The sequence below is a fragment of the Apteryx mantelli genome, chromosome 19, assembly GCF_036417845.1.
Source record: "Apteryx mantelli isolate bAptMan1 chromosome 19, bAptMan1.hap1, whole genome shotgun sequence".
Taxonomy (NCBI): Eukaryota; Metazoa; Chordata; class Aves; order Apterygiformes; family Apterygidae; genus Apteryx; species Apteryx mantelli.
The window spans coordinates 13,678,548-13,705,721 of record NC_089996.1 but is presented as its reverse complement, the minus strand read 5'-3'; the positions used below and the strand labels follow the sequence as shown (position 1 = coordinate 13,705,721).

The window sequence follows — 27,174 nt, the reverse complement described above, 5'->3', positions numbered from 1 at the left end:
CAGAATTAATATGAAAGGTGCTTTTGCTTTTTTAAAAAATACATAACAGCAGAGATCTTATGTATTCATTTATTGCAGTTATGGCTGAAGTGAGTAATGTTAGTTATACACAGTGCTCAGAAATGTAATGCACACCTTACAGACCAAATACAAAAGTCCCCCCCCCTTGAGAGAGGACAATCCAATCAGCTTTCTGAAATAACTGAATTACTCTGGTTAATGTAGTACAACTGCAGGCAAAATGACCCTACTTTAAATTCCAAAAATGATGCTAAATCTGAAATGGAGCATACAGAATGAGGAAAGCTTATTTCCGGGTTTTATTATATAGCATAACAGCAGCAAGAACTTCTGCTACAAGGCCTCTAAGGAACATGGTGTGCTTGATTTTGGAAGAAAGAAAAAGAATTAAGAGGTTCATGGTGTCCCCTAACATTAAATACTTAGATTATCCCTCTGCTTTGAAAAGCCAAGAGAGGACAGTCAATTAGAAGGACAAGGGATCTCTGGCCATGTAAATGGAGCCTCAAGTCTGACTCTGTAAGCCTAACGCATAGGATAAACACCTCCACTTTAACCAAGAAGGAACAAGCGCCTGTGGATGGTTCACCATCCACAAAATAACAACAAAAATACAGCAGCAATTCAGATTAAGAGCAAATGTCTTCAGCATCTGGATTCTCTGTGTTCCTTAAATCACTTTACATACATTACAGATGGTAACAACTAAGATCTTACTGCATGCCAGGAATGACTTCAGTACAGACACTTAAGGTGATTATTAGCACTTTATTATCTTTACTAATCTCTTTTGTTTTCACTTTGGAAACAGCAGCAGCAGAGGACAATCTATATAGACAACAGCAGCAACATTTCTACATGGACAAATTGGCTAAGAAAAATCATAAGGCTTTTCAATAGCTTCCTAATGGCACCCTAGGATTGTCAGCCCTTATTTAAGTGGCACAAATAAGCCTACGGAAACCTCTGCCCAAACTACACAGACAAATCCCTTGACTAGGCGTTGTCTAACTAATTTAGCAGCTTTATCAGCTGCATTTCATGAGGTATTCATGAGGTTGAGCAAATCTATAATATCTTTGGCTCAAAATCTGAAAATAACTCATGGCCTCAGCATTTACAACCACCACATCTACCACATCAATATCACTAGTATCTTGATCTCCAGCCTTTTAAATGACTCTTTTGTAGAAAGCTGTCTGAAAGCATTACCCATTCTTGATGAAACAGAACAAAGTACTCAAAAGTTGTGCAATGACAAAATTACCTGTACAAGCTTATGTCGGCCCTCCTGTCTGTCTGCATTATGATATAGCCTTTAACTATATTAGTCACATACTACATTTTCCAAAGGCCACCTGGCTCAATGAGCAGGCAGATCAGAGGCTGTCTGCTTAATGAACAGCTAGTTAAATAGTTCAGCATAGGGCCTAAGGCCTTATTTACTGTATGCTACTGAAATCTGGTTCTCAAGACTGTATTTTAATGTTTTCATGAACTTTTCAATAATGCTCACAAACTTCACAGGTATTAAGAAAATATCTTTACCCTTCTGACTTTGCTCCCACTTCACAGACCAAGAATTGAGACATAAAAAAGTTAAAGCCAAAAGTTTCTATGAACTTCTCATATTCAGCTTAAGACAACTAAAAGTGATTTTTTTTCCCATTATACTCTTCCCTGTACTATACAGCCCTTTATTTGATCAAAGCAGAACACCCAGTGTCTTACTTATGAGTATTCAGCACTTCTCTGTATCACAACACGGGGGCTTTCATTAGAAATACAAAAAAATGAAGTATTGCAAAGATAGGACTTGAGTATGAATTGTCTCCTTTTTCTTATTGCTATTCCCTGCCACATTTATTAAACACTTTCCAATTTATGCAAACAGTGAAACTTTCTAATCACAGTATTTTCAGTCTTAGTCCTCCTGTTCGGCCATCCCTGTCTTCACACTGCTTCTGCACATTCTGTGAAAGTCTGCATTTTGCACCTGGGGATTCTCTGTGCTCTCATTTTTTTCCCAAATTCATACCAGCGAGGAATACAGAAGCCCCAGTCTTCAAATTGTATGGGAATCCCGTTTAGCTCAGGCTCAAGTATATTCACTGCAGGGACAATCTTTTAGATTTGTACAAATTGCTAATTTGACCAATGTTGAGCAGATTTCCACAGGACTGATAACAAGTATACGCTTGCCAGAAACAGCACACTACACCACATCGCAACTTTTTGCAAAGCAGCCCTATAGGACTTCAGAATTTTTTACTGTGAACAAAACAATATTTTTTTTGCCTAATTTTTAGAAAAGATTGAACCATGTTGGCTAAATCCTTCATTTCCTCCACACCACCCAAAAAGCCAGCCTGAGATAGACACCTACCATGGGAAATTTCAACCCAAATAATTAACATTTGGCAAGTAATAACCAACTGAAACGAGGAGTATGTAATAGTAAGCATCAGGTAACTTAATAATAGGTGGTGCTTCTGCCCCACCTAAAGTTCTTTTGGCTCCTTCATAGAAAATCTTCACGTAAACAATCTTTCATAAGAACTGGTTAACAGCAACAGTTTGTATTCTGTATAGCTGTATGTCCTTACTGCTTTTTCAGAATAATTTCTCTCATGCTTTTTCCAAGATGAGGACATTTTAATCATAATACTGCCCTATGGTTACCTTATACCCCTGTAACAATTTCACCAGGCACATTACATACACACACATGCACATATATATATAATATGTATATGTATATATTTAAAAGCATAAAAAAAAGTAATTCAGTCTTTGCTTCTCTTACTGAAATTTGCCAGAGAAAACCAAAGGGAAGACTCAGTCCCGCCTGAGCAGTTAGCTCCCTGTGCACCACGACCAGTCTGCAAGCTTCAAACTCAGAGGACAGAGCAACATGCTTTGCAGAAAAAAAAGTATTCATACCCTAAAAAACATTCCAACATTTAAAACTCTAAGCTACTTGTGCTGGAACCTATCTCTTCTTAAACAGTTCAATAGCAAAACAGGGCCTTGATCCCAGCTGTCCCTGGGCATTCCATAATATAACGTTTCATAGCGAACTTTCACAAAAAAAAAGGGAATACCATTAATCTTAAGGAGTTATACAGTCACTCAATTACCAATATTCTTCTCTGCTGAGTCATAAAAAAGTATTTTTTGCAAAGCATCTGCTGTATGATATATAGGTACATCTGTGCATCCATGACTAAACATCTGTCACTTGCATCTCCAAAACGCCAAGTGAGTACAAAATAGTGTTACTAATTGATGCAAAGGAGAGTCAAAGAAGATCCCCAAGCCTCACTTCAAGGTGCAACAAGTATCGGGACATTTATGAACGGATTTCACAAGCTTAAAGGCAACAACAAACGTCACAGAAGTTCTTCATGATGCTCATTTGGCTAAACTTGCCGCTCATACAGCACTGCCTTCAGAGAGCAGCTGCTCACAGTTCATTTACCAAAGCTCACAAATTTAATCAGTCTCAGAGACAGAATCAGGATTAGCAGATCCTAACTTTCAGTCTTGTGTTCAAATCACAGCTCCCTCTAAAGATGTATTTGGATTTCAGCAATAAAAGTACTGTTAAAATTAGGAAATAATTTGTCACAGCACATCCCCTTTTGGAAAATCCCATACAAACTTATTTTCCTAACAACTAAGCAGCTGCAAAACTTAATTGTTCAATCCAAAAGTTCTCTGCTTAATAGGAATACTTGTAGTGATGCTGAAACAGTCTTTCCTGAAATGTCAAACTTTCATTTTCACACAAGAACATTTTCCACTCTTGACATGTCCCAGTACTGCAAAGCAGTACATCCACATGACTCAGAAATCTAACTGAAGAATACAGCTTTGATCACCGGTGCAAATGCAGACTTCAGCTACAGGTACATATCATGGTTGTACAGATGGGCGAAGCAAACAAACCCTAAATTCATTTTCTGTTTGAGAAAAACATGAATCACTCTTTCAACTCATTCAAAGGGCAAAAAATGCAAAAATCTTAATACTGAACAAAGTGCACAATTCACAAACCAAATGCAGAAATAAGCCAGAAAGTTGTGACACAAAATTGGAAAAATTTCTTTGAATATACTTAAGTCTTCATTGCAGCACAGTAATGAACTTAAATTCATTATAGTAGTGAATAATATTTTGACTTTTTTATTATGCATTTATACAGTGCTTAGCACAAAAGGGTCCTACCACAACAGATCTAATAACACAATGATGCCACCCACAGATACTCCAAGCACATCTTTCCCAAAAACATACCTATTATGTAACCGTGTATGATACTTCTGTGTGCTGTTTTTAAAGTTCAAAGCAATAACAAACCTCCACCATTAAAAATTGCTATCTGTGTTGTATACAACCTTTGAAATGCATTTTTACATGACCGTTTCAAATACTAAGGCATAATATACCTAAGCCTGCTTTGGGGAGTTGTCTTCTAACTCCACATTTTTAATTATATTAACCCTTCTGTTTCTGGAAAATACTTTTATAACTCCCCTGTTTCCTCTCCACAAATGCATGAACATGATACTACCAACAGGTTCAATTTCTAGAAATCTCCTGAGAATAGAATACTGATTCCCAACTTTGCCACAAACAGCAAACCCTGTGGACAACACTACAACTTTGTATCCTAAACTACACAAGTTTCCCAGTAGCATTTATTCTATCCATTCCTTTTAAAAAAAGCATTAGAGATTCAGTCATGTATTTTAACCCTCACTCAAAGAACAAACTTGAGCAGGAATGAGTAAGATCTTGTTGAGGTTAATGGAATAATTCTGACAAAACCAAGGAAGAAGCAAAATGGTGTCTAGCCCAGCCGAATAAACACAAACAAAACTAGAGACAAGTAGTATCAGTCAGTTCAGAAGACAAAACAAATGTCCTGCACCATTCCAAATGTGTGAGTGTCTTAAGATATAGCCAAAGTACAGCTACCCCCAAACCAGTAGCATAAACAACTATAATCAAAAACGTCATTTTAATAAAATACGACAGCACTCAGCTACAAAGCTGCCTTAGGGTAAAATCAGAAGTATGTTGCACACAAAGATAGCCTCCTTAGAGACCTCCCTGTGTAGGCAATAAGGAAAACCCAGCAAATTCTGGCTTCTGAGATGGCACAGGATCAGATTCAAGGCAGCTATCTCATGGCTGTTCAATAGTATTTGGGAATCCCAAATAGCTGATGGGGAATTTAGATGAGCGCTGGAGAAGGAACATTCCTTGGGAACAGAAGCACACTGCCTGCCTCCTTCCCTCCCCGTATCCCAGGATGAAATGAAATAATCATGAAAAAAATGAGAATATCTTGCAGTAACTGAGAAGATATGTAAGTTAGAAGCATTATTTTATATGCTGCCAAAACCACTATGCTTTTTATTTGTGGCATTCTCCATTTATTATGTCCACAAAGATTTGCTACTTTCTTGGTTTGCTGAGCCACTGAATATTTTTCAGCAAATTAAACACTTGTGCTGCATTACTGACAACCAAGGTTCTCAAAACCAACTCCTGTTAGGTTACGTATTTCCCTTTTGCCATGCAATCGAGCTCTGAAAGCTCTTCTAAGCATATTTAAACAGTGTAATTTTTAGTGTTTTGATGAATACAGTATTTTTAGAATACATAAGTATGCAAAAAAAAAAAAAAAACTATGCAATTCAGAGACCAAAAGATCATCTGAATAACGCTTACCCTACTTACCACAGGACCAGTTTAGTGCAATCCACACACTGTTCATATTTCTGCCCTTTACTTCCTGCAGCTCCAACATTTAACAAATTCCATATCTACCATAATTTTATTATTCTTTTTTCCCCCCACTGTTTAGTCATTACAGCTCTTAATTTCATGATCTGTCCTGCTTGTGATCAGTAGGAAGGTTAATGAGTCTATCTCCCCAGACTGCATATAGGGCAAAGATTAAAAAACATCTACCTCAGTCATCTCATTCTTGATACAAGCGGTATCTAACTAACAGAAACAAATGACATAGTGGTTTACAGTAACATCTCCAAAACATTTCTTTACACAAAATCACAAAAATTCTTGCTGCTGACTCAGTAGCACTATGTACCTACTGCTTCTTGAAAAATCAGTATAGTTAAGTGCTGTTAACTCTAAATCACCTTCTTGCTAAAGTATGAGGGATGAGCCTTCTAGCATCCGACAAAGAGTCCAAACCACTTAGAAAATTTGGTAGTTTGGTACTGATTTAGAACTAGGATGAGGCCATAGTAACCACTCAAACCTTTTAGTCATGAAACGGAACCTCTCAGTGTAGTAAAATTACACTGAGGAAGGAAGAAGAGTGAAACCTATAATTTCTTATCTGGCTTTCCTGTCATGAATGTGCAATTTGGTATTTAGAGGAAAGATGAGGTAAATAACCAGTGCCTTTCTCTTAGAATGCTGACAGTTGAATTTGCATATAAAATTGTAGAGAAATATTTGGATATGATGTTGTTGCCACAATAGGTATCCTTTAACATCAATAATCAGTGAAATGGAAATGCAACAGAAAAACAAATTCTGACCCATGGTAATTACAATTTGCTTGCTTAAATTCCTAAGCACTTCTTTTCCTACAGTAATATTCACTTTTCTGTGTTTTCAGACATGAATGATTGCCTCTGATTGAAACCTCATGTTATAAACATTTGTATGAAGAGAAGATGAAAGCCCAGTAAGCAAAACTGTTTTACAAAAAGGAACTTGGGTTACATACCTATACCACCCTCATAAAATCACCAGAAGCTAGCCTATTTCCAGAGAGCCATCTGACCTTGCAGACTCCTAACTTCATTATCTGTAAGAGTATTCTTTTTTTTTTCCCCAAAATACTAAGTCAAAATTTCCGCCCCAGATTCCTGGTCAAAATTTCCAAAAGACTAAGCAGTTCTCAGCTTTTTTACCCCATAACAATGTTACGTGCAAACTTTTTTAAAAAGCAATCGCTATTTCAATATTATTGTTCTCTTTTCTTTCCTGCAGAAAAAGGGATGACGATTTCAGGAGTCTATCAAAGAGAGAAAGAAACTAAACACATATAATGCTGCGTCTTTAAATATATGCCATTGACATACATAAAGAGAAGTGCTGACTGCTGCCAAAGGCCACAGAAGAAATGGCAAGACGAGTAGGAACAAAACAAAAAAAAAAAAAGGAAAGTCTTGTTCATTCTGATAATCTTATCCATAATACTTCCATTTAAAGGGAAATATATATATTTATCATGTAGTGATAATGGGATCTTACCTTAGGACTATTTCAAAATAAGTGAGAAACGATTAAACAACAGCCATGATAGTGAGCAAGAGGGTGACTGTGATCTGGAACACAAAATTTGCTATTTTCTTCCACATGATGAGCCTCTAGCAACCTTGGACTAGGAAAAAGGAATACTGTGGATCTGCTTCCAGAGAATAACAGAAGAAGCCCTGAATCTCCTTCCCCCAGAGACGTTAGGAAAAAGTACAGACAGGATTCACACGTGTACTAAAACTCTTGGCCTACTGATCCACAAGAAAGAGGGGAATGCCAGCTGTCCAACTGCTCTAGCCGTAAGCTACAGCAGAATGACTCCATCCTTCCTTCTCATCCTCCACGTTCCCATGGCTTTCCCTAGTTATTCAGGCTGTACACAGGGGACAGGATTTAAATTATCATAAAACACTTCCAATTTAGATTTCACTCCTGCTATCAGACCTATCTAGGTACCACTGACCTCAAGAGGGAATACCAGCGAGGTGAAAGATTCAAGGGCTTTCAAATAATGTGAATTGCTCCAGCAATTGCTTCTGCCATTACTAAAATGAAACCACCTAGAATAAAGTGCAACAGCAAATGTAAAATGGTGGTAAACAGTTACTAAAACAAGAAAAAAAAACATACTGAAAGTCAGAAAGAATATCCGGCTATAATGCTAATGGGGTTTTAGTAACAAAAATAATTGCCTACATTGGAGAAAACATTTCATCAGACTACTAAATTAACAAACAGCTGGAAAACAACAATAATAATAATATCACCTAGCTCATAGCTCATTGCCTCTTTTGTCCATAGGCGTCAAGACTCCTTACAAGTTGGTAAGATTCACTATTCCTATTTTATAGTCCTTCAGAAAAAGTATAAACAGGTGAAGTGATTTGCATAGGGCTATCCAAGTCTCTCAAGCACCAGTCCAGTACCCTATCCACTACGAAATATCACCTCTTCAAACCTTCTAACACTGTTACTTATATTTTTCTCCAAGATGTGAATTTCACCATGAGTCTGAACTTCAAGCAGAAGTTCTTTCCAAACCCTGGCCCTTATCCTGCATCCAGATCCTTAATACAGATCCCAAAGCCCAGGAACAACTCCTCTGAAATCAATTAAGTTCCCCAAAGGGAAAAGATCCTTCATGACAGATCAAGAAGCAGAAATGGGACAAAATACAGCTTAACATGCTGCTTCCATGTCTCTCTTTAATTTTCAGTTTGCTGGGGAAAGACAACAACAACAACAACAAAAGAAACAGCTATTATTTAATTCATACATAATATGAACTAAAGCAGGGGAAATGTACACTCTGTGTTTTATAAGTCACATTCATGTAGGTGAGGAGTGATAACAGAACTTTGATTTCAGCTAGAAAAAATTAGGATTTGTACTTTCATAACAAATTACAGAGAGAACTCAATTTTCTCAGTCATAACATGTAAATTGCTTCTTCACTTATCAATAAAGAAAAACTGCTCTATACTAATAAAGTGCAACAAAGAAAGCTTGACTCAGCTTTTGCCACTCAGGATTTCTATGCTGTAAAAGGTAAGCCCACCACAGTCTGATTCCTCTAAGAGCGAGTCCCTCGGCCTGCATCCCTAGGAGGAGGGGAGGGGAGGAGAACATGGTGGCCCCTTATATATTTTTCCTTCATGGAAGTTTCAGCTGCACTTTGAGAAGGGGCTTGTCCTGAGGGAGGGACAGGGAGCTGTGCAGCATCCAGACTGTCCCAATCAAACCAGCTCTGCCATTAAAAAAAGAAAGTTTTCACTCATGATCTGCTGTGTCTCAAAACATTGAGACACTTGAATTTAAAACACTTTATTTAAAAACCTCTCTGTTCTTCCAATCAATCTTGGAAAATAATGCAAACTTGCCAGGTTTCATCTCATTTATTTGGTTATATTTTCATTTTTAAAACAGAATGTGTCTTTTTTAAAAAGGGGGATTTTTATTTTATTCTTAGCCTGTTTCAATTACACTGTTTATAAGAATAACAACATTGGAAGACCCTAACAATTCAAACCATCCCAACAAGACTAGTCATGACACATTCAATCTGCCAACAAGGATTCATTTTTCAGATGTTTTTGTCCTTTACAACTGAATTATTTTATTTTTTCAATGGAAAACAGAATATGTTATGTTATTTTAAAACTTAGTCTTACTCATTTTGTCATTAATTTGAAAGCAAAAGTGCAACTGTTTCCCTGCAGTTATTTCTTAACATCCATCAATGATATGTTTAATTGTATTCCTATAATCAAGGAACAGCCTGACTAACAATGCATTGAAACCAGACAACTGTTCGCTCGTTTGGAAATTAATAAAAGGCCATGACCGATCAAACACTTCAAGAGGGGTAACATCGCTCACGCAAACAATCCTCCCTGGGGATCTCCCCTAAAAAACAAAATTACAGTCTGCTGGGGGAAGGATTGTATTGCAACCTGCAGCACAAACTTTGCTATTTTCAGTTTCACAAGACTTGTGTGGTGCGAAAGGCGATCCCAGGTTGTGTGTGAGATCTCCCAACTTCCAGCCACTCGGCCCTGACAAAGCCCTTCTGCAGGAAACAAAAATACAAGCTCATCCGCCCCGGCTGCGTTGCTCTGAGGGTTAATTTGAAAGCAGCTGTTAGAGTCCTACAGTTTGTTTTTTTCACTCCTCCACTAACCCTACGTAAAACAGCTTTTTTGATTATTATTATTATTTTTATTGTTATTTCCTGGCGCTCGCTGGCGGCCCCCCCGCCCCTCCCGGCACGAAAACAAAGCTGCCCCCCACCACCCCCCTGCCCCGGCGGAGCAGCCCCCGGCGCCGCGGGGGGAGCCGGCGCGGCAGCCCCCGGCCCCGCGGCGCCCGGCACAGGGCCGCGCCGCCGCTCCGCCCGCGGGCGCGCAGCCCCCGCGCCCCCCCCTCCCCCCGCCCGCCCGGCAGCGCCGCGGCTCGGCCCGGGCCCGCCCGTAAACAGCCTCCGAGCGGCCGCCGCCGCCGCCGCAGGCCCCTCCGCAGACACAGGGCCCTCTCCAGCCGGCACCGCTCAGCCTCCGGCCCGGCCGGCAGCCTCGCCTCGCCTCGCCTCGGCCGCTCCCGGGGCTGCTGGGGCCTCGCCGCCGCCAGGCTCCCCCCCCCCGCGCCCGGGGCCCTTCGCCGGCCGGGCCCCGCCGCCCGCGGCCGCCACGGGGGGCGAACGGGGAAGTCCTGACTTACCTGTCATTACTTTCTACGCCATCTTGGATCCACTTGTCAACGTCCCCACAAAGCATTGTGGGAAAGCCCTCCCCCGCCCTCCTCCCGCCCCGGCCCGGCGCGGCGGCAGGAAGGCGGAGGGCGGCGGGGCCGCGGCGGGACCGGGACCCGGCCCCGGCCCCTGCCCCGCGAAGCCATGGGCTCCCGCCCGCGCCTCTCCCCACACGCAGCTGCCGCCAGCGTTTTATTTTTTTTTATTTTTTTCCCCCTGAAAACGGCCGGGCTCCCCCTATCCCCCCATCCCCCCCACACACACACACACCCCCACACACTCCTCCTTTCCCGGGAATCGCGGCGCCGCCTCCAGGCGCCCGCCACAGCGGCCGGGTCGCGGCGGGGCCGGCGGCCGTTGTCCCGCCGCGGCGCCTCCCGAATGGGCGTTTTCCTCCTCAGAAACGGGGCCGCGGGCGCTCGCCCGTCTCGAGGCTTCACCTGGTAAGCTGCGAGATAAGAGCCCACCTGTGCGGAAAGTGCCTTTATTTTTTCTCTCTTGCGACTATTGTAGGGTTTTTTTTAATAAATTATTGCCCTTAAGAAAAAGTATTTAAAAAGCTGGGTAAACAGACGGCTGTTGCTGTGACGTGATACAGCGCCTCACGTTGTAAAAGTACGTTGCGTTTTAAAAACTCCCCTTGGCCGCCCGCTTTTGCTGAAGCGGTGCCGCTGACGCGTTTCTGGCTGTGCGCGCATCCCAGAGACCGTTTGCGTAACAGTTTCATTTTCAGGCAGTAATCTTCCCCGTTAGCAGTGTTTTCAAAATGTTTGGCAATCCGTTTTTAGTACCTGCCCGGTTTTGCAGACGGGCTGGTTCAGGGCGCTACAGGCTCTGCTGCCGCCCCCGATGCGGGCGCCCCTCGCCTCGCCTGGGCCATCACCCTCTAGGGCAAGCGTTGACCAGAGAGAGCACGGGGGAAAGCAGCTAGTTCAGCTTCTTAATAAAGGTTATCAACAAAATAGGGTTCCAGCATGCTTTAAAAAAAAAAAAAAAATTCTTTCGACTTACATTAAAATAATTGTAAGATTCAGATCATTTTCGTATTGGATTTTCCTAAAGACATTTGTATTTAAATCTACGTTTTACGCCTCCTGACTCTTTGAAGAATAACCACCAGCTGAGCCTCTGATGCATTGCCACTGCAAGAAGATACTTGTGCCCAAGAATATTTTCAATATTCATCAGTAATGTATTTATAAAGAGAGCCTTGCAAAAATGTAAATGCAGAAGGAAATAAAGAAGAATTCTTTGGCATTTGCAGCTCCAGACTTAAGTCAATCCACTTTTTAATTCAGCTTTACATTTATTTTAGGCGTCGGTTGTGTTTGCTAGTGAGCACTTGTATTACTGATAAATCTTTCTGTTACAATATGCAAGGACGTTTCCTTAAAAAAAAAAAAAGGCATTAGAAAACAGAAGTTTTATATGTGTATGAATAAATAAAGGAACTTCTTTATTTATTCAATGCTAAGGAAAGTGTTGTTTCTATGTGATGCCCCATCCAAGCTCTTTCACAGTTTTTTTACCAAATGGAAAGATGAAAACTGCTGGGCCAGAACAAATCTGGGATCCAAACACTCATTAACCTTGGAAATTCTGCTCAGAGTACAAATCATATAGCAACTGGCCTAGTGGGTGAGATCTCAAATCCAAAGAGCCTAAATATAACTAAGCTTTGGTTTCAGAGCCACTGCTATTATAATAGCACAGAAGACAGAGTATGCCACTAGCATCCAGTTAAACACTACACGGGAGGAGAGAGACTTCTTGTGACTTTTACTGACATGTTTCAATAAAGTATTAAAGGATAATTTAAGGAAATAAGCTTATAACATTAGCTGCTGCTGTGGGAGTGACTCCATGGGACATGTCTTTTTCCTTCTGTCCTTGATGGGTATTATCACCCATCGTGGCAGCTGCCGTTTCAGCTTCAGATCTCTGCAGTCAAACACATCATTCACAACTCTACAGGCTGAGTTGAGAAACCAGGCCTTCGCTCAGTGGGGGCTAGGCACAGAAACAGATGTGTTATCTGTCGATTACTTGTTTGCATTTTTGGAATTGTCCAAACTTCCTAAGTTCCTGGAATCCCCATGTGCTCTGCTCACAAATTGGATTTCATGACAAGAGAGGAGCTCACAATACTAGGCTTCTGCTGAGGAACGTGGGGTTTTGCACTGGGTTTTTATGTTGCAACATACTGTCCTTGCGTCTCTTCTGCATGAGCAGACTAGGAATATCTGGTCACAGAGTCCATGAGTAGAAAAGCAACAGTATAATGTTGCAAATGCAAGAAATGCCAAAGTCACAATGGGGAGGTGCAAGATAGGGATAAAAACAATCAATCTCTGCTCAACATCATGAGACTTGACAGGACTCAGCTCCTCAAAAGTCCAAAGGTGGTATTTCTAGGATCTAATTATAATGCTAAGATTAAAAAAACCCCTCCAGCCAATGCAGCAATCTGATTTCTTACAGATACCAAGTTCAATTCTATTTTTAATTTTTTTTTTTAATTCCAAAATCTTTTCAGATCTGAAAACTCCAGTTTCCTGCTGGAAATTAAGAGAGCCCAACCTCCCAGGCACCGTAACTTCAAGGAAGCCCTGTACAGAAGGTACTAACACATCCAGGCTCCCTACCCCTAAGTCAGGATTCTGTAAATCTTGACTGCTCACAGGGCTTCTCCCTCTCTTGGGAAGCTAGGAGTCATGCCAAGGTCCTTGGAGAATCTAGGATCCTGGCCAAAAAGCAGGAGTTTAAAAACCCCAGGCCACTCAGGGCTACTAGGCTCCCTGCCATGAAGCTAAGATCTGAGCAGCTTGGAAAGGTGTGGCACAGATTCTGGAAGAGTTGGGAACTTTGAAACCCTCGCTTGCTTCAGGGCTAATGGAGAGCTGGTAGCCAAAAAGCCCTAGAGTCCTGGCTCGCCCATGAGCTGCACACTTGGGATCACAGCTTTAGTTTGGTTTCTACATTTTCAAAACAAAATTATTTTAATTATTTCAAACTTACACTGCTGCTTTTTTTCTTTCTCTCTAGACTTTTGCTTCCACAGGAAATTTAGAAAATCCACTTTCCATTCTATGATAAAGCTCACTCCTGTTTCTGGAAACTTTGGCGTTTCTTGAACTCCAATACAGAAATTCCAATTTTCAATCAGCTCCACTCATGATGTCTTACTTCAGAATAAACACCATTACAATTAACCTGTAAAAGTAACGAGCATATAATATACTACATTCAGCACTGAATAGCCTCCCTGACCCTGCAGCCCAACATCCCAACAGCACCTTCAGCAGCTTTCACCTCTGAGAAACAAAACAGCAGGAGGCCTTTCAAAGTAGAAGCTCCAGACTGATTGCAATACCAGAAGCAATGTTTTTATTGTCTTCACACTGGATCTTTTTAATTTTTTTGAACTCTCTCAGAAGAAGCAATCATGGGAAACAGAAGTTAAGTGGTTTACCCACTGCCACAAACAAGTCAGTGGTAGACCTGAGGTTAGATAGCAACAGTAATCTTAATCTTATTAAACAATAAAGCAAACTGTTTCTAGGCAGCCATTAATGTCTGATTATTAGACTTAAGAGTAGCAAGTTTTCATTTTCCAGCATGAAAATTCCCCTGGAATTACTCCAGTGTCCTCTAATGAACAGATGATCTCAACTTTAATCTTATTTCATAATTATCCAAGGATAAAATTTCTTGAACATAGATTCTTTAAAGATGTGCAATTTCTAGCATAAATGATATTCAAACTAATGCTTGTACATTTTTCCTTTGATCCACAAAATGAGAGTGTTGAGAGGCAAACAGCACTAAGGGGATGTTGAGGGGATATTGAGGAGACAGGCACAACAAAGTTCAGATTAATGTGATGGATTGATCCCACATTGTCAAGATCAAAGATCTTCAATCTCAGCGCATTTTTTTTTCAAAAGCCAGCATGCCTTTACGTTGACCTTTAAATTGTTCATTGAGGAGTTACATGTGACATACATCTGCATTCTTCAGATGAACTAGCACCAAAGTTTACTGCTTTTCTTTTTCCTTGTAATTTGAATGTAGCAACCCTTTCCAAGGAGACCCAAGATACACTCCTTTCATTTCCATTTGGTATAATACTAGTCTGCCAATAAAAAAAAAAACCCTCCAGGTTAAGTGAATAGATTCCTATTTTCTACTCACTTGAGATTAGTGTGTACTTCTACACATTTTAAAACTCCTCTTTGAACTTTGTGACATGTAGGGAGGCAAACACTGAGGGATTCTTGCTTCTGGCATTGAGTGCGGGGTACATGATGGGCGTATCTTACTCTCAGGATAGGGTTAGGAAGGGAGTTCACCTTGGATAGTATGTTGTCAAAACAAAATGAAGGTAGTGTAAGGTGAATTCAGTGAAGACAAAAACCTATTTTGAACCAAAAGGGCAAAAGCTTGTTCAATCTCAATCTTTGGTATGAATACAGAGCATGAAAATGAGCCTTCTAATCCTTCTGAATTGAGTTTTAAGGAAATAGCTGGACTGTCACAAGACAAGAGTGCTACCAACACTGAATTTTGATCATTTGATGTCAGCACTTTCTATTGTTCATAGTCTAGATGGTGCTTCAAATCCATTCTACAACAGGCCATCAGTTCCAATGGAATTATAACCAAGTCTAGATCTGGCCCACTGACGATCTGGCCCATTGACTAATGATTTATGTGCATCCCTAGGTACCTCATTTTGGCCCGAAGTCTAATTCATCCTATTTTGCTTAAAACATAGAGCAGCTGATGTGAAAGGCACCAGATTGCAAAGAAAAGTTCTTTATTTAAACCAAAGTCAGGTTGGTATGACTGATACTACAGTAGACACATAACAGTATGATTGATACTACAGTAGACACATAAGGTTAAGTAAGACATATAAGAAAGACACATTCAAGGTCAGCTTTAGGCACATGCAAAGTAGGTGACCACCAAAAGCAGCCATGGCTGCCCCCTCACTTGCTTCCATGTCCTTTCTAGTGCTGACAGCATCAGGTAGTTGACAGAGGGGATAGAAACCACACTGTTCCTCCAACAAACTCATGTTCTAAATGCCAACAAAGACAGCAGGGAGGGATATAGCTGAGCCAGAGAGTAGGATCATCATGAACCCCAAAAAGTAGAGGCCAGGGAACCACTGAACCATTCCTCTGTAGGATAAGAGGAAAAGAGGGTAGGCTGGGGAAACAAGGTCCAGTATCTCTCATCTACCTGGTAGAACAGTCACACAGCTCACAGACTTAGATGCTTGGGACTGTAAATTCCAGACCCTACAGTAAGACCAGATTTGCTGAAGAAAAAGGTCCCTGAGGTTCTCCTCCTCAGAGGAGGAGGGAGAGACAAGTTTCCACTCCTCCTTATGCCCCATTATTCCCACTTCTGATACCTCTTGCCTCAATTTCCAGAAGATTGTATTTTTCTGCTAACAAGGTTAAAAACAAAATAAGTTGCTTTGTTCATTATCCTAGGGGCAGCCAAGCAGTTTTGCTTATGCTAAGGCCAGCCTTGTGAAGACTAGTACATCCCTGCCTCAGAAATGGCCGTGTGACAAGCTTTTACTCAACTCTCATACAACTGGGATTATAATGCAATTTAAGAAGCTGGAAGGTAAGCATTCTATGCATCTTAAACAGTCTGCTCTCCCTTCTCCCTTCCCTCACTGATAGTTCAGTTTTCCATTTTTCTTTTACTTAAATGCAGTGAGCTAGCTTGGTATGGCTTGATAAAGTTACTTTCCTCTGAAATGATATTCCCAAGTTTCCCTTAAGCTATATCCAAAGTCTACATTTCAAATGCAAATCGCTGCTTGGAACACTTGCATCTTTTCCTATCCCTTCACAGACTTCCCTCCTCAAAATCACTGTCTAAAGTTTCATGGCTTACTGTGTATTCATATGATAATTACCTGGGCTAAAAGGGTTAGTCTGAATCAAGTTCAGTGTGCTTTTCAAGAGATAGGACTCATAGACATCTTAATATACCATTTACAATTATACTCTATACCTCATCAATTATGAACAGAATAGTTGGTTATGGCTAGCATTAAAAATCATTTAAAAACAGAGTAAATGTATACTGTAAATTTCATTGATTCTTGCACTTACTGTACTATTCATGCTATTATTTTACTTATATCAAAAAAAACCAGAGGAATAGGATGGGGGAAAAATCCAAGCCTTCCCTCCTTTATGAGTAGGCTAAAGCAAATAATAGGATGTATCTTGTCTGACTATAATACACACAAATATGAGAAGCAGCAGATTTTAAGTACTTAGTTAATTGCATAATTGCTATTGTAGCCATTACAAACTGGAATGACAAAACAGTGAAAATTAGTGACCTGCACCAAGCAGACAAGATTCAGGTAGATTTTCAGCCAGCTCTGAGTTAATAAAATAAAGTCTACGTATAATCCCAAAGCACAAGAAGTATTATTCCTAGATGCAAACATCCAGAATTTTGTTTAAACAGCATCTTTGACATAACATTAAAATAAATATAATCATAAGTTACCTCAATGCAAGCTACTGTAAAACCCTAGGCTTGTATTTTATTTACAGTATGTCCTTTCAATCACAGCCTCAAAAAATAGTCCTGTAATGAAATAACCACAGAATTATTTGTTAGACAGATGAAGGCATACATGGGAAAAGAAGAAATCACAAGACTACTCTATTACACAGGCAATACAGTTTTATTATGTTCTTTCACCAATGTAGCAAAAACGTTTAACAACTGAATGAATAATCAAGGAAACTTAATTGTCAACAGGAATTTAAGAATTATGTTCTAAATTTTAGACCCCAGGAAGGCTTGACAGGGAGAAAACAAACCATATACACACTGTAATAGTCTCTATTATGAAGATTTAATGCCTTCTTTAAAAGCACTGAGATTATTGAGGCACATTACTGCAGGTTATGTATCATCTCCTCTTTGGCAATGAGATGTGTGGTTTTGTTAACTAGGGCCATCAGTGAGTTGAGCTTGTGAGACCAGTCATTGAGTATATTGTTTGGGTCCTTAGGCCTCTGAAAATTGATAATTCCTGCCAGCCTGTCTACTTTAGCAAAGATGGTCTTATTAACTACTAGGTTGGACAGGAACTCCTCCGATTCCTGCAAAGACAAACGGCACTAAGTCAAGACAACAGCATTTTCAGCTACCAAAGCATCAAAATTCCTCCCAAACAGCTTACAGCACAGCAAACAAGGTTTTATTTATACTTAACAGAAATACAGCAGTAGTAATACTGTATTTACAAAAAGTGCACGATACTTTAATACTACAAGTGGCATTGCAAGCTACTAATACCATCTATTCAAAAACATTTTCTTTCATTTGAAATGCATCTGATTACCTTTTATGAAATTAGAAGTTTAATATACTACACCAATAGACTCTTTTACACTTTTCAGTGCTTGTCTACACAGATATCAGAATATGCCTTCCGACAAACAAGACAAATATCCACGTGGACTACTAATCACTGTCAAAGAATTCTGGGGTTGTGGAAAGGAGCAAATTTAATTAAAAGACATTAGGGTGAGTTTTTTCATTTGTACTTGAAAAATGAAGATGCCATAAAAAAGGAATCTTTTTGGAAAGCTCTTTAAAACACAAAGGGAGGTGACAGAAAAACAATACCACCCGATGCTCCCAAAGTGCAACCAACTCTAAACATGGACATCTAAAGACGAGAACCCCCTTATCTTCAGTCGGTTTTAATCACCCATTGACAAGAGCCTTTTAACACTAGAATACACAACAAGAAGCTCCAGCATTTAGATATGACTTTCAATCTAAACAAATTTTTAGCATCATCTTTTACATATGTGCACATGCATCATGCCATTGAGTTCTGTTTGGAATAAAAAACTGTTTTCTAACTCCCATAAAGGCATGCAAATAAACTCAGGTCTTTATACTGAACACTAGAGGCAAAGTGACAAATACTCGGATTAACATAATATTAGTCCCAAGACTTTACACTACTATTTCTCAAAGAAAAACCCCAATGAACTGAAGTTCTGTTACTGTTCTCCATCTATCACTACAGCACACTTTATTCTTCATGGTAAGAGCAGAAAAGCACTGGTAACACAAAGTGGGGAACAGACTAAGGATGAAGCCAGGGGCACTGCAAGGATAATACAAAGACAGATATATACAACGGCAAATACTATATCCATGAACCTTCATACACACAGAGCGTAAATCCTGAGATTTTTGTACTAAGCAGTGTATTTCTACAATGCTATATCTTTCTGCATTTTGTAACATGATGCAATGATGATCTATGGCACCACTTACAGAGCTTTTTAAGCTAAAAGAGTGCCAATAAATTCAAATTAAAAGAGAATGATACACTGCTGCATACTTAAGATTTTTGCCACACACACACACACACACACACACACACACACTCTTCCACTCCCTTTATAAGAGAAGGATAAGCAAGGCAACACTTACATCAACAGAGAGATCCAGGAGCTGTGCCATTCTCTTCATTGTAATTCTGGTATAATATTTAGCCATTATTCTAATATTCTGGAATAAAAGTGTTCAGAGTAGAGGGTTATGTGCAAAAAATAACTGAAGCAAGTTGCAAAAATATAAAAGCCAATGTTAAAAGCAGATTAAGAGCTGTAATGCTCTAATGGCAATCCAGCATAAGGTATGTAAATGAGTAGTAAAATGTTGTGGACAAACACTTCTCCTCGTAAAAGTTCTTAGGTGTACTAAGAAATTACTTAGTAATTTCTGCATATGAAATTACTAAGTAATAAAATCAACTACTAATTATTAATTTCATACAAAACAAGACTTAAAGTTTGTGCCCTATTGAAATCTGAGTGCTAAATCTCACAACTTGAGTACAGTTGTTTTTTTTTCCTCTGGCAACTGTGCCGATACATATCTATAATATAAATGAGCAAATAAAATGTTGAAAAATATAACATAATAGAAAAGGCAATTTATCTGTTGCTTTCCTTAATTTGTTTCTATTTATAACTAAAAAATGGTAGGCAAAAGCATTTTTTATTTGAGGCACAGAATACATGATTAATGCTTAAAGAACCAGCTATACTTACATGTTCCACAACTCTGTTCTTTAAATCTTTCCATCTCTTTTCACCTTCCTCTGTACATCCGAAGACATCTGTTGCAGGACTGTCAAGGGATCCTTCTCTCAATTCTTTCCCATATTCTTCAACTAGAGCAGTCCATCGCATCAATTCCATGGTGGTAAATAGTTTTAGGAGGTCTCTGTAAATGGTTTAATAAAGTTGATTTACAATCTTATGTTAATAGGACTCATTTTTACTTGGGGAAAAAAAATAAAACAAATAATTTAAAATATTTTCACTACTTTATTACCATCAATATTCACTGTTCTTCATAAGTACAGTCTGTAATACTTCACATCTATTAGGGGGGCAGCTCAAGTTAGACTGTGTACATAATACACATCTTTCTCTTATAAATACACCCATTTATTTTAACTTATTATAACTTCCACACGCATGAAAATTTTGCAGTATTTTTCAAACAGTATTAAATTCCAAGTTGTTTACCCCAGATGACAAGTAAGCAGATTTCTTGCACAGCTACTGTAACAGATGTTTTTTTCTGTGAGAATTGTTTATTAGAACCAACACTTACTTATACTTAGGGATTTCTTCTAGCTTTTTATCACTACTAATTCTGTGTACCAAATCAGATTGTTCATTGTCGTAAGGTGAAAGGATAACATAAAGAACAACGCTCTTCAGTGCCTGTTTAAGAAGAAAGAGAGTGGGTTTTTCATCCCCATAATTAAACATAAGAATTGAAAACACAGCTCACAGAGCTTGCTTCAATTAGTCTTTACTAGGAATTTAAAATATAAAAGAATGAAGCCAAGCTTATTAAGAAATTAGGTTTAAAATGAAGTCATCTTGCAGAAATGGACCTTCACACTGATACCTTTAAACTGATCCAGCTTAACTAAAATACTAATATTATACATTAATAAACGATAAAAATTTTAAGCTATGTAACATTTATATTGCATACACGATAGCACCAGTTAGACTGTAATCACACAAGCTGTTTCTAATTTCTGCACTTGCATAAAACAGAAAAGACATTCTCAAGATTTCAAAGACAATATGATAAAATTTTTAGTTATAAATACTCTTTTGAAACCAAGTTTATTATATCTGTTTTCAACTAACCAATCAGTTAGTATAGCCATTGAAAAGAAATTTAAATTAAGAATAACAGATTGATGAACTATTTAATCTGCTGTAAAATAACCCAGTAATGAAAGGATATTTGCCACATGAAAATACAGACATTTTATTTGTAGTGTTTTTTTCTACCTGCTGCCACTTTTCACTTTCAGCCTGGATACATGGAGTATCATAAATGGCTCTGTAGTGCTTACAGATGGAGAGATAGGAGCCTTCATGTTGATCCAGCTGTATCATTAAGTTGTAGTACTTTAACTTTAGCTTCTGGAACAGTAAGAAACAGTAAAATTAACACAACTCCATGAATTGTGTAAATGAAATCCAACAGGATTCCAAAAAACAGAGAATTCAAATACACTTGGACCCAAAGAGGGGCATGTCAGATCAAAATGGGGGGGAAAAATCCACTACTGACTTACTTCCGTGTTTTCTTCTTGGAAAAATTTGGTATTAATTTTTTTGCTGATAATTTGAGTCCGAATATAGTCTTTTACAGCTAAACAGAGTCTCATCTGCTCCAAAATAAATTCTACACGTTCCTTTTTTTCCATTGAACCATAGGTTTCCACCTAAAATGAGAATTGAACAATTTAACATTGTCAAAGACAAATCAGGTAGGGAAGTGTACTCTGATCCAATAAAAAAACAAAAACAAAACAACAACAAAAAAGGTTAATCCAAAGCTTTCGGTCAGGCAAAAGGGAACCAAAGAAAATAAAATAAAATCCTCTGCATATACATACATATCTTGACTTAATGCACAAGAAAAAACATTTAGCTAACAAAAGATTAAGTAGTTGTGTTCATTATCTTCGATAGGAAATTTTTTTTTCATATATAATAACTGTTGCTGTTATATGGCAGACACATAAAGGAGATCACTTTTTCTACCTTTCTTGATACTAAAAATTATGTGCTCTACAGCTATACTCTCTTACTACGAACACAATCCTAAGGACTTTTTCTACCTATTCTAAGCCACTTGTTTGAGTGTAGAAAAATGCATCATGAACCAGACTATTTAACATCTAACAAGAGTCTTAACTGCACAAGAAGCAGGTGAGAGAGGAAGGGGAAATCAGGAACAGAAGGAAAGAAAGAAAGAAGGGAAAAAAAAGAAAGAAAACAATTATTCTAGAGCAAGTGAAAAATGGAGAAAATATTATTTTATTTTGAATAATAGCCCCCACTTGCATCAGAAGAATCCTCTAACACTAAAATCTCTGTACTACAGAATTGAAATTTATTTTCTAAAAGGGAAATACTCTATGCAAATTAACTAACAAAAGCAGTTAAAGCTGAATTACGTTTTCACTAATAGCACCTAATTCCAGACATTTCTGCAGACATACCTGACCAAGTTTCTGAACCCACAATAATTTAAGAGCAGTTAGTATTAATTTTTATTGCTGAGGCAATTTTGAGTTACATGGCATGTTACCTGCAATTCTTGCAAAATAGAGGCAGCCTCTTTCACTTCACCATTCTGTTCTTTTATTGTTGCAAGTGTCTTTGTCAGGCGAGCACGTTCAATTTCCACATATATCTAAAATCAGGAGTAGTTTAAACATTAGATTATTCTAAAGAAGAGTGTAAACTCTAAGACCATAACCCTATTACAGCATATTTTTAATATCTTTAATATTTTACATACAACTAATTAATTCCATGTATATCCATATAATGGATAATTGACACATTGGAAATATTTGGACCAATTAATCTAAAAAACAAAGTCTGAATTAGTCTACTGTTCTGTAGACTAATATGTGCTGAGTGCTATCACTCGCATTTTTTCACTCACTCCTAACCAGGCAGGAAGTGACAATACTTGATTATTAACAATTTAAATTAAGTTTGAACAGGCAAAAGCCTTAATGTTAATACACATTTAGTTTAATCAGAAACAGATTTTTTTTTAACGCAAATGGAACATTATGGAAAGTAATTAACTTGTTACAATGCTTTAGTATCACCTTCTGGTTACCATAACTATATTTAACACCTTGCTAAATGCAGGAGAAATTAAATTAAACCTGCCCATTTCTCTAACAAATTCAAATATTTAAGAGATACTTAAAAGTATTTCTAAAGTGGAAAATAAATGGCACTTTAGCATTCTCAAAAGTATTTTTAATTACATTAATAATACTTTCAAATATCTACATCATAGAAATATGGTAAATGTCTCAGCAAGTTCTTTACTCATGAAATACAGATTTTTTTTATAAAAAATACGCTGCTTTGCTTCTCAGGTTAATTTAAAAATATACTTTTGCTCTTATTTGAACAAGATTAAAAAAATAATGTTATGAAGCTATGCTTTTAAAGAAGGTGAACATTTTTATTCTACCTTTTAGACATTCAGTCTTAAAACAAAATCTTACTTTTCCTTCTGTAACCATACGCAACGTGTCAATTAAGCGTAGTTTGACTGGTAGGTCTGTGATTTCTTCAACATAAGTGCAGCACTGCTGGACCATTTTAGCAACTGCCTAGTACAATAACAGAACAGAAAAATATACTGTATTTTTATATTTCCAAATGCATTCAAATCATAAAATTCAGGGATAAGCACTAAATAATTTAATATCAAATTAAAGAGACTTATCTCAACAAAGTGTGCAAGATCTGTCTCATCACTTTGGCTCATAAAACCATTTAAAATGCTAGCAGCCAATGGTAAGAGTCAAATACGATGCTGTTCTCTCATTTCTTTCTTCTCAGTTGTTGCAATGACATTTAAAGTTCATTCCACGCAGTTCTCCCTTGAAAAGCAGTTCCTCTCTTTCACCAAATCAACACGACTTTCACATACACTGGCAAAATCTCATCTGTTTGCTATAGGCCCTACCTAGTATACATCTTCTCTTAAGTGTGTGCACTAGCCATTCTCTTTAGGACACCTGCTTCAGGAAGGAAAGGAAGAGGAGGAAGTATTTCTGATTGATGCTTTTCCATCTCTGCAGATCCCTAAATAGGCACTACTAGTAAGTTACCATCCTTCAGTGGCAAGCAGGAGTATTGGAATATGTTCTTCAACACTGACAAAGTTATTAGAAGTATTATGAAGTATCTACTTCTAGAAAACCAGAATGAAGATACATTTTATATACTAGTCCCCTCTAATACAAAATACACAGAGGCAATTATGCAAAGTATCCAAAATATCCAAAATATCTAGAGACAGATATTTTCTATTGAGACTTGAAACAAAAGCATGACAACCAGATGTTCCTAAAATATACAGTACTGAAATGCAAAAGTCAAGTATAAAGAATGTAATGTTCTTCAGCTGAGTTAATTTTCAGAAGAATAAAAAGGCTTTCTTCAAGGAAAAAAAGATCAGTTGAAATGATCCGAGTCTCCAGACACAGTTTGTACTAGTCAGAGCACTAAACTGTATTCTACTTGTATACAAAATCCTAATATTTCTGCACACTAAAAAGTAGGTTACCTTTTTCTTAAAGCAATGGTGCCTTCAAAATTGCCTATTGCTAACTTCTAATTAAGTCAAACTAAACATGCAGCTTATAATTGAGCACAATAAGCTTTGTACCTTTTTAAAGGCAAACACTTTAGGCTATCCTGGTAGCTGATTTCTAAGACAGAACTGAATTCCAGAGTCTGACAGTTTCAAAAGCAAGCACTCTCATTTAAAGCATATGCCTTAGTTCATCACAATAAATTGCAACAAGTCTGTTCAATGTACACGTCATACTTAGTTTTCTCCTGTTCACATATGTCTCCAATGCAGACTATAGAACAGTGTAAAGATGAACTACTACCTAAAAACTTAGGTATGCAGCGAAAGCAGAACAGTCACAGTTGTATTACCAAGAATGACAAATTGGACCATGTGGAGCTCAGACATGAGGTTGAGAGATTAATTCCAGGCATCAGTTTCATCACTGACTTTCATATATGTACCAAAAATGTCAACAAAAGCTAATTACAATATATTCAAACGAGTGCTAGACAGCCAGATGAGTCCCTACCCGTAAGGGGTAGTTCAGATACATAATATAGCTCCAAATAGAGTTTTATTTTTTGCTTAAAAGATTTATATTCACCTGTTTTAACTGACTTCTTCTCTTTGACAGAAGAATAATATTTTCATTAAGAGCATCCCAGTCTTTAGCTTCATAACACATTTTCACTATAGCAACTAAGATACGGGATGTGGAAACCATGTCAGATGCCTGTAACAAACAAACAGTATATTAGTGATGGAATAAACAACCTGCAGTCCTCTATCGCTTACACTTTATTATATGAAAGGGGGAAAAAAACATTATATGTAGCCTCACTGATTTTCTTTTCAAAGAAAAGAAGAACAAAGGAGGAAGACTGACACCCCAAATCTCTTCATTGCTTTAACTCTGTGGAACCAAGGTGCATGCAGGACAATGCTGCATAAATGTTGCTCATGGCATGCTACTTACTGTTCGTGTTTGTTTTTCCAAGGAGAGAAGGTTTTCGATTACTTCTTGAAGTCTTCCTTCCTAACAGGATAGACAAAGAATTATCACCGTGACTGAAGAACACAACTCAGCTTATACTGAGAACAACTTTGATCCTCATAGAAGAAAAAAACACAGACTAGCCTGGGCACTAATTTTTTAAGTATGTTATTTCTTAAAAAAAGAAATGTAGATAGCACTAACTTTAAATATGTGCTTATAGATAGAGATTAAACTGCTCTTTCAAAAAATGAAAGCAAAGGCAGAATGGCACCAGTTCCATTTTTAGCCAATACACACTAAAAACTGTCTGTCTTGAGCAAGAAACCTAGCAAGTTTCAGACAGGTTTGGTTAGCTTATACTCACAAAACTAGACGTAGACTGATTTCTTTCCTAGTCAAAACAAAGCTTTAGGTGAGAACAGATAGGCAATTAAGATACCTTGGTGAAAAAACTGTTTTATTGCAATTTTCATCCATATTCATCATATCTTAGTAGTAATAACAGCATACTGTAGAAAGCATAAACTATATGCTTTACGGTCTGAGCATAGAATTATAATATTTCTCTTTTGGGGTTTTGAGGACTGTATTTGTCTTTGTTTATACGGGTTAAAGATACCATAAGATACGGTACTTTTAGCCCTAAATTGTATTTCCTAGCAAATACCTTGGGGAAAAATGTTAGTAGGAGATATTTTTAAACAGCCCATGGCAGCACTGGGACTGAAAGAAAAAAAAAAGTATCCTACTATATTTTAAAATACATAAAATGGCTTGTCAAGCCTGTGCTTTCACTGGCACAGAATTCACGTTATATTGCAATGAAATCCGGACGTGGCTTCCATACCTACTCAGAACTGTGCCCATAGCATACAGTATAAGTGCCTCCTCTCCGTGCAATATTGTATTAAGATAGCGCAAGCTGCAATTTATCTATTGTAAAGCTACTGCCTTCAGAATTCTACATTACTCTGTATAGTATGATATGTCTCTCCCAGTGAGAAATACGGATCCAGGCAGAGCATTTGCAGCCGGTAAAGAGTCAGAAGCCATCCCACCAGGCCAGAGCAGAACGGCAAATCCAGGCTGTCTGCTCTGAGGTTCGAGGTGCGCAAGAATCTCCTACACTACATAACAAAACCATAAGAGAAGCCTTGCGGACGATTAGCAAATATTCTGTGACTGTCTATGGCTGGGTGCACACACACGTTTGCTCGACAGATGCCGGTCATGGTCCCGGCCCTGCGCTGCAGCCTTCTGGGGAAGGCAAGTGTCAGGATGCAAAGAGCCGCCTGCCCAACGTGACACGGGCTCACTCACGCCGAGGAGCCTTTGGCGCACAGCAGCGCAAGGAGGAACGAGACGGTCCTACGCGTCTGCCCAGCGCGGAGAGCGGCAGAGCGGGGAAGGCGCGGCCCTTCCAGCGGACGGGGGAACCCCCCGCCCGCCTCACCTGCGCCCGGACACCTCCTCTCCCTCCCCGCCGCCGGCCGCAGGGAGGGCAGCCCTCACCTACCGCCCTTCCCCGGCGCGGGGCCGGAGGGCCCGGCCCCCCCCCACGGCCCCGCAGCGGGGCAGAGCCGCGGCCGCCCGCCGCCGGGCCGCATCCCCCGAGCGCGGCCTAGCCCGCCCCGCGCCATGACTCAGCCCATCCGCCGCGCCGCGCCTTCCCCCCGCCCCGCGCAGCCCCTCACCTGCGCCAGCCGCTCGCACTCGGGCAGCCGCTGGTCCACCGTCGCGCTGTAATCCACCTCCATTTTCACGATACGGCCGTCGGCCCGCTCCGCGCCGCCCTCCGCCATCTCGCCGGCTCCGCTCCGCCGCCCCCTCAGACACACACCGGAAACGGCCG

The 27,174-nt window shown here is 39.1% G+C and overlaps 2 protein-coding genes and 1 long non-coding RNA gene across 7 annotated transcripts in view; 1 reads left to right on the top strand and 2 right to left on the bottom strand.

The window, feature by feature from the left end:
- HELZ (helicase with zinc finger) overlaps nucleotides 1-10,583 on the bottom strand; it is a 92,119-nt gene extending 81,536 nt beyond the window's left edge. For all 3 annotated transcript variants that reach the window (XM_067308108.1, XM_067308110.1, XM_067308111.1), the window contains exon 1: nucleotides 10,549-10,583. Coding sequence is in view for 2 of the 3 variants with exons in the window: in XM_067308110.1 (XP_067164211.1) it covers nucleotides 10,549-10,555 (7 nt within the window). In the remaining variant the exon portion in view is untranslated. The remainder of the gene's footprint in view (nucleotides 1-10,548) is intronic.
- Nucleotides 10,584-10,888: 305 nt separating this feature from the next.
- Nucleotides 10,889-17,125, top strand: LOC136993659 (uncharacterized). The gene is made up of 3 exons (XR_010886052.1): nucleotides 10,889-11,022; nucleotides 13,116-13,199; nucleotides 16,087-17,125. It is a non-coding gene; the product is annotated as an uncharacterized lncRNA (long non-coding RNA).
- PSMD12 (proteasome 26S subunit, non-ATPase 12) lies at nucleotides 15,382-27,174 on the bottom strand. Of its 3 annotated transcripts, none has more exons than XR_010886050.1 (12): nucleotides 27,017-27,174; nucleotides 25,302-25,361; nucleotides 24,930-25,058; nucleotides 23,244-23,351; nucleotides 22,298-22,402; nucleotides 21,276-21,425; nucleotides 20,986-21,120; nucleotides 20,285-20,397; nucleotides 19,714-19,888; nucleotides 19,091-19,168; nucleotides 17,132-17,212; nucleotides 15,382-15,768 (listed from the first exon to the last, which is right to left on the bottom strand). XR_010886050.1 is itself a non-coding variant. In XM_067308105.1 (11 exons), the coding sequence occupies exons 1-11, from the start codon at nucleotides 27,122-27,124 to the stop codon at nucleotides 17,527-17,529; spliced, it is 1,371 nt and encodes a 456-aa protein (XP_067164206.1). In that variant the 5' UTR covers nucleotides 27,125-27,172; the 3' UTR covers nucleotides 17,294-17,526. The 3 variants fall into 3 exon arrangements, 1 of the variants encoding a protein (XP_067164206.1); XR_010886051.1 differs by having other exon boundaries at nucleotides 15,382-15,665; XM_067308105.1 differs by lacking the exons at nucleotides 15,382-15,768; nucleotides 17,132-17,212 and adding an exon at nucleotides 17,294-17,736 and having other exon boundaries at nucleotides 27,017-27,172.